The sequence below is a fragment of the Penicillium vulpinum genome (genome assembly GCF_028829585.1).
Source record: "Penicillium vulpinum strain IBT 29486 chromosome Unknown utg000002l_segment0_segment0, whole genome shotgun sequence".
In the NCBI taxonomy this organism is placed as follows: Eukaryota; Fungi; Ascomycota; class Eurotiomycetes; order Eurotiales; family Aspergillaceae; genus Penicillium; species Penicillium vulpinum.
The window spans coordinates 1946257-1964890 of NW_026643242.1; the positions used below are offsets into that span (position 1 = coordinate 1946257).

Below are 18634 nucleotides of genomic sequence, written 5' to 3' on the forward strand. Positions count from 1 at the left end.
ATAGGGCTAATATTGGCCCCATATCTCCACTATAAATGTCGAAGCCCTATGAGAATGCATACAAGAATATAAGGATCGTCGCTGTAGCAAAATTGCCCTAAGTTGAAAGGTGTTGAGTTTCAAGGCCGAAGTAAAATCATTGAACTTTTGATCCATTTTGACACGCTTAAGAAATGCCCCGTTGTAATTTAACCCGAATATACCAACATAGCTTATTTCGTCTCCGATTTCTCGCGACGAGCACGAACACCTTGAGCCAGAGTCTCCAAAACTGACTCGGTATCCTCCCAGTTGATGCAAGCATCCGTGATACTGACACCGTAATTGAGGCCGGCCTTGCCCTCTGCGGGGACCTTCTGGTTGCCTAGCACAGGTCAGTATAAACAGCTTTGGATATATAGCAAAAACTTTCGAAAAACTCACCCTCATTGATGTTACTCTCAATCATAACACCCATAATAGCATCCTCGCCGGCAGCAAGCTGCTCAGCAACCACAGCAGCAACCTTGGGCTGGTTCTTGTGGTTCTTCTCGGAGTTACCGTGGCTACAGTCAACCATAAGACGGGGACGCATGCCCTTGGCAATAAGCTTAGACTTGGCATCCGCGATGCTAACGGCATCGTAGTTGGTGCCCTTTTTCCTCCGCGGAGGATAACAAAGCAATCAGGGTTACCAACAGTTCCGACAATGGAGACAACACCGGGCTTTGTGACGGACAGGAAGTGGTGGGGGTGCTTGACAGAGCCAATAGCATCAACAGCGACATCAAGGGAGCCATCGGTGCCGTTCTTGAATCCGACGGGGAAGGACAGACCGGAGGAAAGCTCACGGTGGACCTGGGACTCAGTGGTGCGTGCACCGACAGCACCGACGGACAAACAATCAGCCAGGAACTGGGGGGAGATTGTGTCGAGCATTTCGCTGGCGATGGGCATGCCCTTGTTGGTCAGGTCGACGAACAGCTGGCGCGATATGCGGAGACCCTTGTTGATCTTGAAGCTGTTGTCGATATCCGGGTCGTTGATCAGGCCCTTCCAGCCGACGGTTGTGCGTGGCTTCTCGAGGTACGAGCGCATCACGATCAGAAGGTCATCGACATACTTCTCCTTCATCTTCATTAGGCGATCGCAGTATTCGAGGGCCATTTCGGGGTCGTGGATGGAGCATGGTCCGATCACTACCATCAAACGCTGGCGCTGGGTATCTGTGCCATGGACAATCTCGACGGCTTCATTACGGCCCTCGAGTACGGTCTGTCGTGACTTCTCGGTCAATGCGATCTCATGTTGAAGGAGATTGGGAGGGGTGAGAGGGTTGTAGCCGAGAACTAAAGCTATTAGAGACCAATTACGTATTAAAAAATTGCCAGACTTACTGCGAGAATCTTCCAAATGATTGTGGTTGCCCACATTAGGGTTATCAATGAAGAACTGTGGAATTGGCGACGTCAGAGTGTGAAATTTAAAATCAATGGAGGGGGTTGACTCGCCGACATCGGGGGTAGAGGGGGAGAAGAGAAAAGATGAAAGGACAGGTTTAAGGGGAGCAATTGAGAGAAATCCAAGTGATTGTAGTGAACAGAAGAGTAACAATTTCTTAAAAATAAAAAAATAAAAAAAGAAACAGCTTGAATGAGTCAAAAGCTCAGAGTATAACAATTTCCACGTGATCCTCGGTGACCGGCGCTGGAATTCCAATCACGGCGATCCCATTTATAAAATGTGGACTAAAATCTATTTTGATATTATATACATTATTATATTATGATATTGGATATTGGTATAAGAATCCGGCCACTTGCATGCAATACCCTGTATTGCCACAGTCTCAAATAATATATGTAACCTGTGGTTTCGCCCCTCTAACCCCTTGGATTTCAGATTGGTCCTTGCTGCACCCGACGGTCAAGCTCCTGCAATCCAAGAACCAGATCTTGACATATATCCGCGTGCTGTTCCTTGACAGATTGCATTTGTTGCTGGTATAGCTGCATTCGTGCTTCTTGCGCCTGGAACAGGTCGTCAAGGATCCGAGTACACCCTTCTCGGTAGATCTCCAAGACTCGACTGATAGTGGCCTTTTCTGCCGCCAGCTGAGTAGACAAATGCTAAATCCCAGTTAGCAAAGCTCCATTTCCTTTCATACCAAGTTTTGACTAACCGAATTGGTTTGTTGAAGTAGGTGGTGGGCGTCCTTCTGCGCCACTTGCAAAGTGGATATCCATTCCATATTATCATGATCGCCCACCGTAGAGGATTGGTGCAATTTAGCAGCCGGCTGTGGTGACCCCGATATATCTGTTCGGAACGATTGGTCAAGGCATCCATCATTCTTTAAAGGAGCATCGCCTAATGGTCTCTCATCGATCGTTCGCTGTGAAGAACTTGGTCCATTTGTCGATGATTTTTCGGAATTTACCCCATCAGCGGGATCCTCCTGAGAAAATGATGGCTGATGCTGCTTATGCTGCGACCACGGGTAAGATCTGGCCAAGTTTTCCGTCTGGATCCCATATTCCAGGAACATGTCTCTCTGGTACTTGGTCCACATGAGCCCCTCATGTTTACTCTCGGTGGATATACTACGCGAGCTTCGATCATATTCACTCGGACTGGTGTCAGTGGCATTGGTTGTCTCTTCCTGCTTATTTTCACCATCTAGGTCAAGTTGAGGCGCAGCCATGCTCTTGGCTGACTGAGGCATGAGTCGAGGACTACCGTTGCTGTCGACAATGCTGGTCTTTGGGGCTGATTTCGGAGGCTGGGGAGACGGTGATTTCAGTTCCATTGGGGATTCATTGGTGAGAAGACGCTTTTGAGACTCTGGAGTATGGCCAAACCCACGCCGCTCAATCCTTTCTGCCGTGAGATCATCGAATTTTCCTACATTCGAAATATCCGAGCTATCCACCTGGCTTTCGCAGATGTTGGTGGCATGTGAAGAGGTGGTCGGTGCGGATCTCATGGGCTGCAAGGTTGCAAATCCGGGGATATGTTCCATTTCCATGTGGTAATCAAGGATCGAAGGGCCGCCATCCATCAAGCCTCTGCCGATTTCATATTCTGAAGAGCTTGCTGTAGTGGACAAACTATCAGGGTCCAGGGTCTTCCAGAAGGTTGCATCATCTGCTTGTTCTATCTGCTCTTCCTTGGGCAGAATTGTTTTGGCAATAAATGCTGGATTGACGGTCTTGGGCTCAATTTGGTTTTGGTGCATTTCAATTGGACTTGTTCTCTCCAGTGCGGTTTCAGTCTTTGAGGGTTCCAACACTGTGTCGGCCGGCATTTTTTCAGACTGCTTTTTGGGAGATTCCTCGGGTTGCACTGGGTCAGATGAGATGATGAGAGGTGCACTTTGATCATTGCCTGGTTCCCGCGAAGAAGGCCCTGCTCCGTGGAGCGCAAGCATCAGCTTGTTTCCAACACTCTCTGCTCGGCCACGATGTTTGAGACGACTCTTTTCATGAACCGCCTTGGTCTGGCTGTTTTGTCCCTTTGGAAGTGCCCTTGACTCCAAGATAGTGACCTTTGAAGTACTCGTACGAGACTGTGCTTTAAGATCGACATCGGAACTTGAGGGTACCTCGGGCATCACATGAGCAGCTTTGCCTTTATTTGTTTGCCCATTGGACTGTGCACGATGCTCTAGGATGCTGACTTTTGAGGTGCGGGATGGCCCTTTGCCACGATCTTCTAAATCTGAGGATGAATCTGTTGTCACTGATTTGCAGCTTCTTATGTCGACGATCGCAGGTCCCTCGCCGTCATTTCCATGCTTGTTGTGTCCATCTGTCGGTGGCGAAGGTTGATACGAAGCTTCGGGCTCACGTCCATTGCGCCTTGTGTCTTTGGTTTGCCCGTCCAGGGGACCAATATCAGAAGGCCCAATAGTACCCAAAAGGACGGCAGGAGGAAGAGTGCTTTCAGGAAGCGTTATCAATGGCAATTGCGGTCCTCCAGTGCTGCCCTCTTTGGTAGTAGTGCTCTTCCTCGTGTTCGATTTCCGGCGTTTGACCGAGGTTGTCTGTGGCTTTGATGGCATCGCTCGCTTGCCTCCCATATTTTTGCTTACTGTCTTCGGTCGACTCGGGTCTGTATGGGCAACAGAGGTTCCTCCATGGGTCCATTTGTTCTCCACTATCTCATTGGGTGTAGGACGAAGATCTTCATCCCAATCCACTTCTTGGGGATTGGATTTCGGCGGCCTTGGTCTTGTGAGCTTCAATCGAACAATTTTCGACTCGGAAGGCTGGGATGGAGAGGCTTTTGGCTTTTGGTAACCTGGGCCTGTGAGGCCGTATCCCGAAGTCGACTGGTCTTTGACAGTCGCCTTTCTCGCTGTGTCTGGATTAATTGGTGCAGGTGAGCCCCGAACTAGCTTCATGGTTGCTATCATCATACACTTGAAATCAGAACATGAAGATGGGATGTAAAAGAAAGTGTGCTCTCCAGAGCTGCCTTGAGAAGGGTGCTGAACTAAACTCAGTTCCAGCATACGGCATGGATCACATGATACCTCAACTATAACGTCAAATGTCCTAATATTATATATATACAACTACTCCGTACATATGTAGGTAACGAATAGAGATCGTGGATGACCGAGGTTTGATTTGCAAACATGATCAAGATAACCAGGTCTTGTTTTAGTTGATTTATGTTAATCCTCCTATGGTTTGGTGGCTGAGGGTAAGTACATTCTTTACTTATATATATGTAGTTATTGAAAAAATCTATATCATTGTAGTCTACGGAGTACTTGCCCTTGAATAGATCTAAAAACGCGAGATTGATAATCTAGATCTTAGGGGAAAGTGTTCTATTTTTATCCCAAGTTGCGTGCTCGTCACATATTTGAGATCATATGAAAAGCACCTGTCTCCCCATACTATCCTCCCCACAGTCCTCAGGTCAGTTCTAGAGATCTATAACTCAACTACCATCCTTAAATTCTCTCCCACTAACCCTCAGAATGAATCTTCAATCCTCAATATCCGATCGGTCCGTGCAAACTCCGCGATCCGTCCAGTAACCCCGGGCCGTTCTCCGCGATTAATAATCGCCAATCTGGTCCACAGGTTTGCTGACTATGCATCAATTCGTGTGGCTGAGAAGCTTTTTAAGTACACAATCACCCAGGTAACTGACAGATCTCACGTTCATACGCCCAATATTGCGCTATAGATCTGTATTATGGCACAGCATGCGCCACAAACTAGCGACGAGGCGCCAGCTTCTCGATGCCAGTTCAATGCAACCCTACCTCTAGACAAGCTTCGAGGCCTTATCCCCGTTTTCCTTGCTAAGCCTGCGAATGTCAAACTCGATATCGACCCTATTCCTAGAACGAATGTTGAACGCCGTCGAGCCTCACGTGTCGCCGTTTCCCTTGATCAAGATGAGGCTCTTCCCGAGAAGATTTCTACACAGCAGGAACACGGGATTAGTGTATCAGAATCAGTCGCCAGAGATGAGACAGTCCTCTACCTCGCGTACGGGTCAAACTTAGCATCCAAGACATTTCGCGGAATGCGGGGCATCAAACCGCTCTCGCAGATCTCTGTGCTTGTCCCCGAACTTCGTCTCACCTTCGATCTTCCGGGAGTACCATACCTAGAGCCGTGTTTCGCAGGCACACAATACAGAGATTTCTCTCATCCAGCATGTGATGAGATCGAACCCCAAGATGACGAGACGGATATGTTGGACAGTGAGTATCTGTCAGAGAAAACAGCGCTCGTGGGTCGGACACGAGAGGTGGAGGTAGTCTCGGATTGCGACAAGCGTCAATGGCACAAACCTCTCATCGGAGTCGTCTATGAGGTCACACTAGCCGACTATGCGAAGATTATCGCCACAGAGGGCGGTGGTCGTGGATACCACGACGGTGTGATCGATTGTCATCCCTTCCCTCACTCGTACGACCCATCCGACCCTGTCCCAGATTACCCTACCACACCAGCTTTTAAGGCACGTACCCTGCTCTCACCAGCTGCGGACGACGCCCGCATTAAATCCCAATCCCAGAAAGGCCATGTCGCGCTGCCCAGTGGTCCAAAGCTCTCCTGGTGGTATACCGCCTTCTTGCATTGCCGGCCGGACCCTAACTACGCTCAACCCTCTGCCCGCTACCTTGGGTTGCTCAAGACTGGCGCTGCGGAACATGATCTACCTGCTTCATATCAAGAATATCTTGCGCAGATCAGAACTTATCATATTACAACCACGCGCCAGAAGATCGGGAAGGTCGTCTTCCTAGCTCTGTGGGCGCCTTCGTTGATTTCGACTATGACATTGTCCAGGATATTCGCAGGTCCTGATGGTCGTATTCCTCCGTGGCTGGTGGCTCTGTCTAATATGGTGTTTTTGAGTGCGTGGGTTAGCTATGATTATTTCTTTGCTCCTCTCTTTGGTGATGGCGAGCGAGCTTTAGATGATACCCGGGCCTGAGGTTGCTTCTACGTCTTTTTTTGATGGGTTTTATAGCCGTGTAGATTCTTGCATACATATATAATCAAAAAATAATCTCTGTACACCACTCGTCTCAATACCAAATCTCAGAATACATATATCATATCATGTTCCTATGAGACAGACATGCACATACAGACATAAACTGCAACTCTAGAGAGTTGCATATATGTAATGGTCTCATCTGTCATAATCACAAAGGAAATTAAATTCAGATGACTCCTCGAAGCACACAGTTTTCGAAAGGAAATGAAAAAAAGAATATATCTAGGATACAGATACAGGTGTTCGGGGAGCGTTCTAACAAAACAGACACAGCAACCAATAGATAGACACAAAAAATGACGAAACAGAGAGGCCTCTTTGAGGGACCTGTATCAAAACCGGGGATGTGGTATGGGTTCCCAAGTCGTACCGGCGCCCTTCAGCCTATCACATTTTCCACTTTTGCTGTAACATTTAACGGCGGGGGCCGATCGGGGGGCTGTACACGATCTTTCGGGTCTTGAGAGGGGCCCACTTGTAGCGCTTGACCCAGACGGAGACGGCGAACAGACCGGTCAGGAGGGCAACGGCCTTGACACCCATCTTCTTGCGCTCGTCCATCTCGGGCTCGGCGGACCAGTTCAGGAACTCGACGACATCCTTGGCCATCTGGGAGGTGGTGGCAGGGGTACCGTCCTCGTACTCGACGACACCGTCGAACAGGACACGGCCCATAGCAATACCTATCACTGAGTCAGAAACCCTAGGGAGGAAAAAAAAAAAAACATCATGGGCTTGTCGTTACGTACCGGTACCGGGGAAGTAGGGGTTGAAGTTCATGCCCTCGGCGACGGCAGCACCAGCGGGAGGCTCATCGGGGTAACCAGTGAGCAAGCTGAAGATGTAGTTGCAGCCACCGTGACGGCCCTTGGTGATCAAGCTGAGATCGGGAGGATAAGCACCACCGTTGGCGGCACGGGCGGCCTCCTCATTGGGGTAGGGGGCGGGAATGTAATCGGAAAGCTTGCCGGGGCGCTTCTCGATGTTGCCCTCGCTGTTGGGCTCGGTGTCGTATTCGTGCTCCTCGGCGAAGGCCTTCATCTCGTCGACGGTGTGCATAGTGCCAACCATTGAGCGCCATGGGACACGGGTGAGAGAGTGGCAGGAAGCGCAAACTTCACGGTAGACCTGGAAACCACGGCGGAGACTTGGACGGGGTCAGTACAATGTATGCTGGTGAGAGCAAAAATGTGACTTTGGGGAGAGGGCACTCACGCGGCGTGATCAAAAGTCTTGTTGAACCGCTCGTGCACCCAAGGGTACTGAGTAGCGTGGAGTCTAAATAAAATTACCTATTAGCTTCCACCATTGTTCTCAACCTGGATCGCACAATGCTCGGCTGTGAAGCCACAAGTATGGCGATCCTCCTGGGCAATGTCACTCACCCCTCCTCAGCAGGTGTCATGGCGAAAGCCTCCTGGCCATAGAGATGGTAGTACCAAGCGGTGGAACCGGCGGCGGCGGCAGTTGCAAGCGCAGCAGTGAGTGTGAGGTAGAAGGGGGAGCTGGCGGCCTCGGCGCCGGCGGCGGTGGAAGAGGCACGCTGTTGAGGATTAGCAACAGAACCCTTCTGTGATCCAATGTGGGTTTAAGGAATCGATTGTCCTTTTCCGCGAAGTTCAATGGAGTGAGGGCGTACCGTGGACTTCCCGAGGGACTGGCGGGCAATGGCCCGGTTGGACGCGCGCAAAATCGAACGTCCCAGCATGACGAAGTTTAACCCAAGCAATTGAATATGATTGGGAATGGGTGCTGTATCGCCAAAGCGAGAGAAGGGTGGGTGGGGAGAGGGGGGGGGATGGTACAGGGAGAGAGGTACTGGAGGTTGAGGTCGAAGTCGAAGAAACTTGACATTGATGATTACCCCCTTGCTCTGATTGGCTCCCGGCCACGCTAGAAAACCGACTTTCGGAACACCACGATTCTACTGACCTACAATGGGTTGATCTATATAAAATCTACTAATTGATTGAAATAAACTCTTATACTCTGTTTACAGCTTCCTTGTCTGCTTTTGGTCCTGTGTTCTTTTTTTTTTCACCTTTCTCCGGTTGTGCGTATCCCGGGATTCACCGAGAAAACACGCATCACCGGAACAACGGTGTTCTATTCGAACATAGCTAGAAGACCTTCAGATCAGGTTACTAAGTACTAGCTATATATGTCACACTGGTCTATTATTTTCCCGAGATTTCCTATCTTCCTTAAAAGGCCGGAGTATCTCAGGATATTCCCTACACCTCCATATAAACATCTAGTTAAGTATTACTCCAGCTATGTTTAGCTATATCAGCTTGTATTGCAGAGCATATCATATCAAAGAGAATCCCGTTGATCTATGTGGCTTTACGAGCTTTCATTGGTTCAAAAATCTAAATTGGGATTTGGAAATTATGTGCTATGCTAAGTCCCAACCTGATGTATATATTTAGCCACTAAGTTACCCCGAAGATCTCCAATTTCGACTTTTGATTCACTCTTATGGTTAGTTACAAAGTCGTCATATTTGAGCTGTCTACAGCATCAAAACCCAAATACCATTCCACTATCTTATTTTCTTTCAATTGAAGAAGACCCAACTCGCCTACTCTGTCTAGATGTACGGAGTAATTAATGCACATGAGAGAGCGGTGTAGGTATATTTTGCCAACTGGGGGAAGCGGCATTGGACTGTGTCTGTGCACGGTGATCATGCAGCATTGGAATGTGGTTCCTGATTTACAGCTGAGAGATAAGCGGTTGGATTCGAATATGTCTGCATGAGGATTTGACACCAAATATACCCCGAAGACACCGTGTCTGCTCGATATTGAGACCAGACCACCCTCCACAACCCCGCAGGACAGCCTGGAGCGAGTCCGAGGCTGCTCAAACCCCGAGCCCCCCCTCAAGTGCTCTTCCGATGAAGGGCAGAGAAATACAAGATGTCAGGTGTAAAAAAAGGGCCCACGGCCGCAGCTCGGCCGCGCAGGGATGTGCTGGCCTCGCTGCGCATGGCATCAATGGAAGACATCTCTAGAGCTGCTCTTCCGGCAGGTGCGTGATATGAGGACGCGGAGTGATGGAGAAAACAAATGCTGACAAAAGGGTAAAACAGAGATCGTATCCTCTATCCTTGACTTCGTCGGCCCCGTTGATCTGATCCGAGCAGCACGGTCATGCAAGCTCATGCACGAGATGGCGTATGATGACACTCGATGGGTACACAAATTGAAACGAATTGGGTGCTGGGATGAAACAGATGCTAGAAAGCATGCCGAGCTTGTATTTGGGACAGTTGCCAACATGGAGGTCGTCGAGCAGCAAGAGGAGGCTGAGCTGGGCGATGGACCAGTCCCTGCGATCACTGTTGGCGACGACCCTTCCAATGATCTGAAAGAAATATCCGATGGATTCGATAATATTGAATTAGTGAATACGGCATCACAGCCGGATATGCTCCAGGATCTCCAGGATGACCCCGTCCTGAGCGTGTTGAAACAGGTTAGGTCAATCCGGGGCGAGGCACGTCAGGAATACGGCAAGGTACATGCCGCACTGGCACCGTTTTATGAGGATATCGGGCGATCTGGACCATCGTCTGAAAACTTAGTTTTCATGGAATACAAGGACCCTCAGGCCCAAGCGCAGATACTGGCACAGTTGCTAATGTTCTCAAAATCTGATATGACGCAAGGATGGGAAGAGCGGGTGGACCGTTTAGAGCGTACAGTCTCGATGTTTGAGACTGCTGCGCTGAAGGAATTCCGTCAGGGGTACGAAACGGACGACATTGACGGGACCATGCGGAAATACGCACACATTCTATGGACACTAAACGGTGGGCAAGCTGCCGTGGACCTCTTTATCCATCACAATCACCTGATGACTCGGAAGTCTGAGCTAGGAAGCGTCGCTTCCTGCATTGATGGATCGACTGGCCAGGTGAAAATGGAGCAGACGCAGGCTTTCTTCACACGTCTCAGTGTGGCCTTCAATGATGAAATATCCATTATGAACCGCGTCTTCCCCCCTGCTCTAGACGTCACATCAACTTTTATGACAAAAGTTGGCCAAGATGTCTTGTATCCTTTCCTCACAGCAATATTTGATGAACTGCATCGCGTTAGCATCGAGTCATATCTCACTGCAATCTCGGCCACTTTTGTCCAATGCATGAACCTCTCAGAGGCTCTGCTTCCCATACGAGGCTCTGATACTAAGTTCAACGAGTATCTTGATAATGTCGTGATCAAGATTTACGAGCCACACCTTGATCTATATTTAGCAGAAGAGCTGGACTTTTTCAAGAAGGCCTGTGAATCTACAGTGAGTGAGTGGGACCGGCATCTCTCTGAACAGGCGGCCTCGACAGAGTCTTTTTTGATGTCGAATGTTAATCGCCAAGCCGATAAACGAGACTTCCTTACTTCCTTCAAGAAGGTGATTATGATGCCGGTAAACATCCTCCCGAGCTTTTCAACCACCAAATCAAACGAGGAGTCGAAATCCGACACGGAAACAAGCAGTGAAAATCCGGCGCAACCATCCAAAAGTCCTAATCGATTTTCGACAATACCATCGCTTGCCCCAGTGGTCGAGGAAGTTCCCACCACAGAACTGGCAGCAAAAGCAGCCATCATGAAGTCGAAGATGGAGGGTATCCGCTCATTGTTCAGTATCGAAATCGCACTCGGTTTAGTTCATTCCGCCAAATCCAGCTTGGAGAGAGCCGCTCAATTTGTGCGACTTGGCGGCGAATTCGGTCATGCAGCGAAGCAACAATGCGAGGCAATCTTCGTGACGCTGCTACGTATATTGGGACAGCAGCACGTTATCGTTGGATTCGATAAGGCTGTCAGTCATCTATCCAACTACCGACCCCGCGAACAAGGGGAGCGTGACCAATCTGGGGTCGAGCCCCTCGTCACTTTTCTGGAACTGGTCAATGTCGGCGATTTGATCTTGCAAATGATGGATGTATTCTACGAGCAGGAGTTGATCGGCATGCGATTAACTGATAGAAATGACTTCCTAGACCCTGCTAATAAAGAAAAGAAAAAATTCGAACAGATGCTCGATGAACGTGTCGCAGCTGGCCTGAATAAAGGAATCGACGTCCTTATGGAAGAAGTGGACTATATTCTGGCAACGCGACAGCTAGCCACCGATTTCAACCCTGAAGTTTCTTCAGATCCGCACCGACAAACCATGGACGTAGGCGTCAGCGAAGTCGCCATCGCCGTCGTCGACGTGGTCTCATCACACACGCAGATGCTAGTCGGAAGCACGGATAAGAGCACCTTAGATGTGTTCAATCAAGAAGTCGGGCTCCGTTTATTTACCGCTTTATGTAAACACCTCAAGCGACAGCGCGTCAGCGTGGAGGGGTCACTCAAGTTGATCAGGTATGTATCTCGATCTTCAGCTGCCCAAAGTACCAAGCTGACTTGACTTCCTAGCGACATGAACCACTATTTCAAGTATATCCAAACATTGCGAAACAACGAGTTACTTCTCTATTTCACAGCATTCCGTGAGCTTGTGCAGATCTACCTGATCGATCCTGGCCACGCCAAGGAACTGGCGACTGTTATCGCCGATGCGGATCGGTTCCATGGGATTTGGCGTGTAGAGGAGGTCTATGAATTTGCTGAGCGCCGGGCTGACTGGTACCACGTCAAGCGGGATGTAGAACGAGCTATGTATGGAATTGGTTGCAATGTGATGTAAATAGATACCGATACCCCCGGGAATTGTATAGCGAGTGGCGTATAGGTCCAAATGCCGACATGCATGTTAGCAAGGGATTTTCTCCTAAGTAGAGTTGCATGAATATAGTATAAACAGCGATTTTGATGCACAAGGGTATGCTGGATATTTGCTTTTTCTAGAGAGAAATTGAACATTGATGTGTCCGTTTCAGCTAGACAAAAGAAAGCGAAATGAGACGAAACCCGATAGTCTAGCTACATAGAGCAAATAAAGATCAATCCATATGAAATATGAAATACCTGAATAGTTGAATAGTTGAAGTGAATACGATGCAACCTAGCCCTAAGAGTCTGACGTCAACACCGGCGGCTGCTGGAACACCACTGCAGTGTCTGAAACGGACATGAAGAAAAGGGAGAAAAGTGATGACCTTCTGATCCTATCGCCTTGCCCGGTTACATTTTAAAACATTAATAGAATTTCAAAATGTCTTGGGCTTTTTTTTTCTCTTTATCTCTAATTCCCCAACCTTCTTCATCCTTCAGGTGTCTAGAGAGCTGTGTGAAGAAGATTATCTGACCGATTTTCTACCAGTATTGGGTCAGCTTCTATGAGAACAAAATATACAGAATAATGGCCGTGGTTGCCTAAGACAATAGACAATACACGAATATTCCAACGTTGCATCACCACGCACTTCTATCCAAGGGACGCTGTCACAGCTTGGAGTCCGACGCCTAAATAGGATCGGAGCCTGGCCCTACTACTATTGATCCAACGAACACACCAAAAAGCCATCTTAGATCATGCAGTAATACACTACAACTACGACTATCACCTATTTACAGCTTCAAGTCAAAAAGAAGAATCTCAACCTTTCAAAATGGACCGAAACAACCACACCAAAACTACACGATGGCTGGCCATTCTTGTACTCCTCACCATGCAAATACTCAGCGCAAACGCCGATGTGGTTACCGTTTGGACCACGGTGAAAGTGCCCGCGCCAACACCAACAGCACCATTACCACCATCCTACACCTCTTTCGACCAGTTCAAGGATGATATGTTGAAAGTCACGAACGAGTACCGCGCCAACCACGATGCCGATCCACTAAGATGGAACGAAACTCTGGCCGATTACTCGCGGAAGTGGGCAGAAGCCTGTATCTGGAAACACTCGGTGGGTATTGAAATCCTCAATACAACGAGATAATAATGCTAACATCAATACAGAAAAGTAGCTACGGCGAGAACCTCGCCTTCGGATTTGACAATGTCTCTGCTGCTGTTATCGCCTGGGGCGATGAAGGCGATATGTATAACTTCGGCAAGCCGACAGGCTTCACTGAGGAAACGGGACATTTCACTCAGTTGGTCTGGAAGGATACTACGCAGGTTGGCTGTGCTGCTGTCAACTGTGGGTATAAGAAGGATGATAATGCCAAAAGAGATAATGAGGTCGAAGTACAAGAGGATGCCTTCGATGCCTTTGAAGGGGTGCTGATGGCGCCTCGTTTCACCGAGGATGAATCTGAACAAGATGGACTGGAAGGGCTGAAGGTTGCGGCGCGAGGCGAGCCACGGGCTCAGGGGTGGTATGTTGTTTGCGAGTATACACCTCCTGGTAATGTTGTGGGCATGCATGATTTCTACTTCAGGAAGAACGTCTTGCCAAAAAAGAGACCTACCGTTGAGTCGCCCTCGGCTTCTTCTGTTTCGTCCACGGCTTCCTCGACTTCTTCGACTTCTTCGCCTTCTTCCACGTCCGCGGCTGAGCCGTCATCGAATGCCGCAACATCCACTACCACCGGGAGCCAGAGTCGACCTACGGGAAGTGCTATGAAGTTTGCGCTGGACTCAACCTTGGGGATGATGCTGGTAGCATTGGGAACGGTGGGAGTCGGAAGGGGTCTTTACGCTTGAGATGGCTTACTTTAAATGATTTAAATAAGAAATACAAGGTTGAACTTTGCTAAGGAACTGGTTTCGTAGCCATCTCTCATGCTTATCCACATTGCACATTTGGTCGGGAGGCGCACCGCTCGATCTATTGATTTTTGGAATGTCCCGATCCTCACTGGGCTTGCCCAGGGGACCTAAAAGAAACAAGAGGGGGACAGAAGGCTGGGTTCAGGCACAAGCGCGAAACGCCAGCAGAGAAACAGGGGGAAAAGAGGAACAAAAGGAAACACATTATTTGCGATAATAGAAAAGAGAGATTCATCAGCCAATGACCTCCTCGGTCTCCTCGATAATCTCTTCCACAATCTCCTCGACCACAGAGTCGCCCTGGTCTTCGACAACCGGGCGTGCGTCGGCTGCGGCCGTGGGTAAATCTGCGTCCTCGGGGAGGCTGAAAGCCTCCTTCTCTTCGGCCAAGAGCTCCTTCTCCCGACGGAGCCAAGCGAGCCATTCGCTGAGTACACGCTTGCGGGTCTCGACAACGGCAGTGTTGGCAATGTCGACAGCGTACTTGTCTTCCTCGTCGAACTCCTTTGAGTACTCGCGGAGGTTCTTGCGCACTTGTTTCTGCTCCTCCTTGCTGAGAAGAGTGGCAGGGCGTGGGCGCCAAAGGAACTGCTTGAACTTTTCGGTGGGGTTCTCGGAGAGGGTAGTACCAGAGAAGGTGTGCATGTTCCAACCGTTCTCCATCTATTATACAGTTAATATTATTAATCAAATCAGAAATAGAAAAAGGTTGAATCTTACCGAGTGAGTCCACACACTGGCGCTGCTGACAACGTAACGACCAGTGGAATCCCAGTCAACATCTGTGACACCGTAGTGCTCGATGGTCTTCATCAGCTGGAGGTTGGCTGCGAGATCCTTCTCAGCCTCGTTCTTTTCGCCCTCGAAGTCCATATCCCAGAAGTCCATATCGAAGTTGGTCTGGGAGTGAACAGTGGCGACAACAACGAATCGGCCCTTGGGAGACCAGTAGATGCCGTTGCTAGTCTTTTTCTCAATAGTGCGCACCAGCTTGAAGTTGCCGGCAGTGTAGCCCTTCTTCTCAGGGGCGAAGAATGAGACGGAAGTCTTAGGGAGAACGGCAGCACCAGTTGGTGCCTCGCCGTTGGCGATAACAACGAATCGGGATCCATTGGGCTCCCAGGCAAAGTTAATCACAGTATCCTTAAGGCTGTCAACAACCTCCACAGGCACACCCTTCTCGCGAACGCGGAAGATCTCCAAGTTAGTAGCCATAGACTTCTTCGACTTGGAGTGACGGTCGACCTTGACGCAGACGTAAGCACCCTGTGATTGCCAGTGCAGCTTGACATCGGAAACGTTGAACAGGTTACGGGTTCGGACAATCTCCTTTGAGGGCACGCTCATCATACCGACACGGGCAGGGTTGCTACCGATTTCAGGAGTCCAGAAGCAGAGCAATTGCTCGTACTGTTTGACACCCTCGCGGGCGACGGTGGCAGGGGACCACTCGAAGTCCATAGCGCCCTCAATCTTCACGGAAGTCCGACCAAGAAGGTTCATGTTGGGAAGTTCGTAGATAGAGAGAGATTGGCCCTGGAGCATGCGAGCAACGTACTTCTCGTCAGCGGACCACTTGAAGGCAGGCCACTGCACTTTCTTCTTAGGGGCAACATCGCTGCCCTCGATTTCGGCGGGGGCAGCCAAGTCGTGCGACACGAACGAACGGAGAGGCTTGCCGGTCTCAATATCCCAGACAATGATGTTCTTGCCATCCTCCTCGTAGGTCAATAGTGGCTGGCCTTCCTCGACCTGGATGGGCCGTGCTGACCACGTTGTCAAGTAACCCTCAAGCGGGGAGAACTCGATCAGCTGCACGAAGGGGTGAGGGAACTGCTTTTGCTTGGAGAAAGACTCGCCGCCCCAGAGTTGGACACCCTGGGGGTGGACGGATGCAAGGAATGTACCCTTGGGGGACCATTGAACGAAAAGTTGTGTCCAGTGAGCGCGATCCACGATATTCTCTGGTGGGTTGGTCTTGTTGTTCCAGAAAACGCCAACCTTGTCGTTACGGTAAAGGGCGAATTGATCCCGGGCGCTGCTATCTCCCATCCACGAGCGCAGGTGCTCCTTCTCCTTGAACGGTTCCGGAGTGGGTGCCTTGTATTCTTCATCGACCCGACCTTCACGACCGTAACGCTCAATATCCATCAACTTGTTGACAGCCATAATGTGCTTCTTATCGAGAGGGACGCCGTGCAACTGCTTGACGGCGGCCACTGCCATTTCCGGGGTTTCATATTCCACGAAGGCGAACCTATACCGCCCCAACGAAGGTTAGAGATCATCCATGTTTCCTCCATTTCTCATTGGATATCCAATACGCACCCTTCGGTCATCTTCTTGTCGTTAACGGGCATGAAAACCGCATCTTCGGAGGTGCTGCCGACGGAGTTGAGTTTTCTCAATAAGAACTTGACGAGTTTTTGTCGGCTATCTTCGGGCACAACGGGGAGGCCATCGATGACGATAAATGTATCCAGTCCCTCCTCGACTTTAACTTCATATTGCTCCTTGAGATCTGTGGATTAACGTGTTAGAGAGAGGGGCACACAGACCATGAGAAATCTTGCACTTACCGGAGAAATCAATCTCCTCCTCCTCTTCCTCGTGGAGATCCTGCTCGGACAGGGTATCGAAACTGGGCGCCATGATGGGTATACCGAAGGCGTCTAGAGGCTTCGGAGCAAAGATAGATCGGTGCAATCCACTGATGGATTTTCGGGCAGAAACAAATCGCGGCGGCCAAGCGGGTTCTTTGTGTGGACTGACTCAGCACTGAGTCAGCAATTGTTAATTAATGCCTCAGGCATAAAAGCACGTGACTGAACTGTATCTTGCTTAGTCATGATTTCCCCAGTCCACTTTGAGGTCGGGCCCGTCAATCATCATAGACGTTTCTAGAGGTCTCAATTTGGATACACATTTCTTTTAGATTGCATATCTTACACCAAGCTCTTTACCTTACCAGGTCTTTGTCTACCATCTCATTCATAACCTTCCCCTTTTTGCACTTATTTCGCCTGGCCTTTCTGTCTCCAATGCCCCGCCGGTCTTAAGCGCCAGTGCGACTTGAGTATAGCCCACCTGACAACTCCGAGCTCTCCCTCGGCCACCACACTCTTCTACAAACCCCACGATTTCCTCAATTGCGAACTACAAAGCTCAACTCAGCTCGCACTTCTGAACATAAGCAGCCAATCTACGTGATCTACTAGCAACAAGATGTCGTGTAAGCTGTTTCGGTGCTGCCCCGGTGCTGCCCCGGTGCCAACTGCCGGTTCTCCAAAGAGCCTCCCAACTGATCGGCAATCTTGCGCAATAGTGACCTCTGACTTGCGCGACAAATATATCGACATAATTGACGATATTCTGGCCAAAAGCGACCTCACTACCATCTCCGAGAAGCGAATTCGCAAAGGTCTTCAGGATGCCGTCGGCTATGATCTCACTCCGATGAAGGTCAGTCAAGTTACGACCATTTATGTCGCAATATTATTTCGAAGCTATCCATGGAGACTGGCAAAGGGGTGTGGCTGACATTTACAAAGTCTACGATCAAGCAGCTGATCATGGAACGATTCGATCGTTATGCTGAACAGAACGGTGTAGGCGGGTCGCCTGACGAAACTGCCCCAAGCAATGGTCAGCGCGATGGTGATTCAGCTTCAGCTGCGGTGCCCTCCCGGCCTCCCTCATCGTCTCCTGTGAAGCGCCAGGCCTTCAGCGATGCCAGTTCGGAGCCCGCAAGCGCATCACCGCCTGCGAAGAAACACAAGCCTGATACTGATACCGATGCGGATGCGGTGTTCGCAGCCAAGTTGCAAGCTGAAGAGAACTCGCGCGCGCGACCCACCCGTGGGGGGAATACTCGGCGTGCGGCTCCTGTGAAGAAGAAGAGCAAAGCGAAGACCTCAAAGAGGGTCAAGGCAGAAGATGATTCGGATATTGGTTCAGGCGAAGAGCCAAAAAAGGAGGTCAACCGAAATACTGGGTTCCACGTATGCCTCTATATCTTCTTCCCAACTCTCCCATCAGTTTTAACACGGCCACAGAAACCTATGAATCTTTCTGAACCTCTGTCCGCACTTCTGGGAGAACCCACAGTGAGTACCTGTCCCGATTCCAAGTCTCTGGGACTCTCTTGCTAATTCCTGCAAAGCTTTCGCGACCCCAAACCGTCAAAAAGGTTTGGCAATACATTCGCGAGAATGAGCTTCAGGACCCCAGCGATCGACGCCAAATTCTATGCGACGATGCTATGCGTGCTGTCTTCAAGCAAGATCGTGTCCACATGTTTACTATGACGAAAATTCTCAACCAGAATTTGTACAATCCCGATGAATAGTTCGGGATGACAGATTGGCTTCGATTATGGAAGAGCAGGCTCCAAACCAAGTCCTGTTTCTTAACGATTCTCCTTGGTCTTTCA

At 49.6% G+C, this 18634-nt stretch overlaps 7 protein-coding genes across 7 annotated transcripts; 4 read left to right on the top strand and 3 right to left on the bottom strand.

The window, feature by feature from the left end:
- Positions 1-212: 212 nt before the first annotated feature.
- On the bottom strand, positions 213-4384 carry N7479_003809 (3-deoxy-7-phosphoheptulonate synthase; the record flags this gene model as incomplete). Its single annotated transcript, XM_057251506.1, has 6 exons — positions 213-364; positions 424-634; positions 679-1328; positions 1377-1431; positions 1899-2108; positions 2162-4384. 6 exons carry the CDS (start codon positions 4382-4384, stop codon positions 213-215), a joined length of 3501 nt encoding a protein of 1166 aa, XP_057110831.1.
- An 809-nt stretch (positions 4385-5193) lies between these two features.
- Positions 5194-6450, top strand: N7479_003810 (uncharacterized protein; the record flags this gene model as incomplete). Its single annotated transcript, XM_057251507.1, has 1 exon — positions 5194-6450. The coding sequence occupies one exon, from the start codon at positions 5194-5196 to the stop codon at positions 6448-6450; it is 1257 nt and encodes a 418-aa protein (XP_057110832.1).
- Positions 6451-6930: 480 nt separating this feature from the next.
- Positions 6931-8224, bottom strand: N7479_003811 (ubiquinol--cytochrome-c reductase catalytic subunit CYT1; the record flags this gene model as incomplete). Its single annotated transcript, XM_057251508.1, has 5 exons — positions 6931-7199; positions 7266-7663; positions 7732-7794; positions 7902-8059; positions 8156-8224. The coding sequence occupies 5 exons, from the start codon at positions 8222-8224 to the stop codon at positions 6931-6933; spliced, it is 957 nt and encodes a 318-aa protein (XP_057110833.1).
- A 1216-nt stretch (positions 8225-9440) lies between these two features.
- N7479_003812 (uncharacterized protein) lies at positions 9441-12228 on the top strand (the record flags this gene model as incomplete). The annotated part of the gene is made up of 3 exons (XM_057251509.1): positions 9441-9552; positions 9614-11903; positions 11958-12228. 3 exons carry the CDS (start codon positions 9441-9443, stop codon positions 12226-12228), a joined length of 2673 nt encoding a protein of 890 aa, XP_057110834.1.
- Positions 12229-13093: 865 nt separating this feature from the next.
- Positions 13094-14136, top strand: N7479_003813 (putative extracellular SCP domain protein Pry1; the record flags this gene model as incomplete). The annotated part of the gene is made up of 2 exons (XM_057251510.1): positions 13094-13393; positions 13447-14136. 2 exons carry the CDS (start codon positions 13094-13096, stop codon positions 14134-14136), a joined length of 990 nt encoding a protein of 329 aa, XP_057110835.1.
- Positions 14137-14436: 300 nt separating this feature from the next.
- On the bottom strand, positions 14437-16854 carry EifCb (translation initiation factor eIF3 core subunit b; the record flags this gene model as incomplete). The annotated part of the gene is made up of 4 exons (XM_057251511.1): positions 14437-14865; positions 14923-16459; positions 16531-16723; positions 16782-16854. The coding sequence occupies 4 exons, from the start codon at positions 16852-16854 to the stop codon at positions 14437-14439; spliced, it is 2232 nt and encodes a 743-aa protein (XP_057110836.1).
- Positions 16855-17427: 573 nt separating this feature from the next.
- Positions 17428-18550, top strand: N7479_003815 (SWIB/MDM2 domain protein; the record flags this gene model as incomplete). The annotated part of the gene is made up of 5 exons (XM_057251512.1): positions 17428-17434; positions 17528-17664; positions 17754-18203; positions 18258-18308; positions 18365-18550. The coding sequence occupies 5 exons, from the start codon at positions 17428-17430 to the stop codon at positions 18548-18550; spliced, it is 831 nt and encodes a 276-aa protein (XP_057110837.1).
- Positions 18551-18634: the final 84 nt, after the last annotated feature.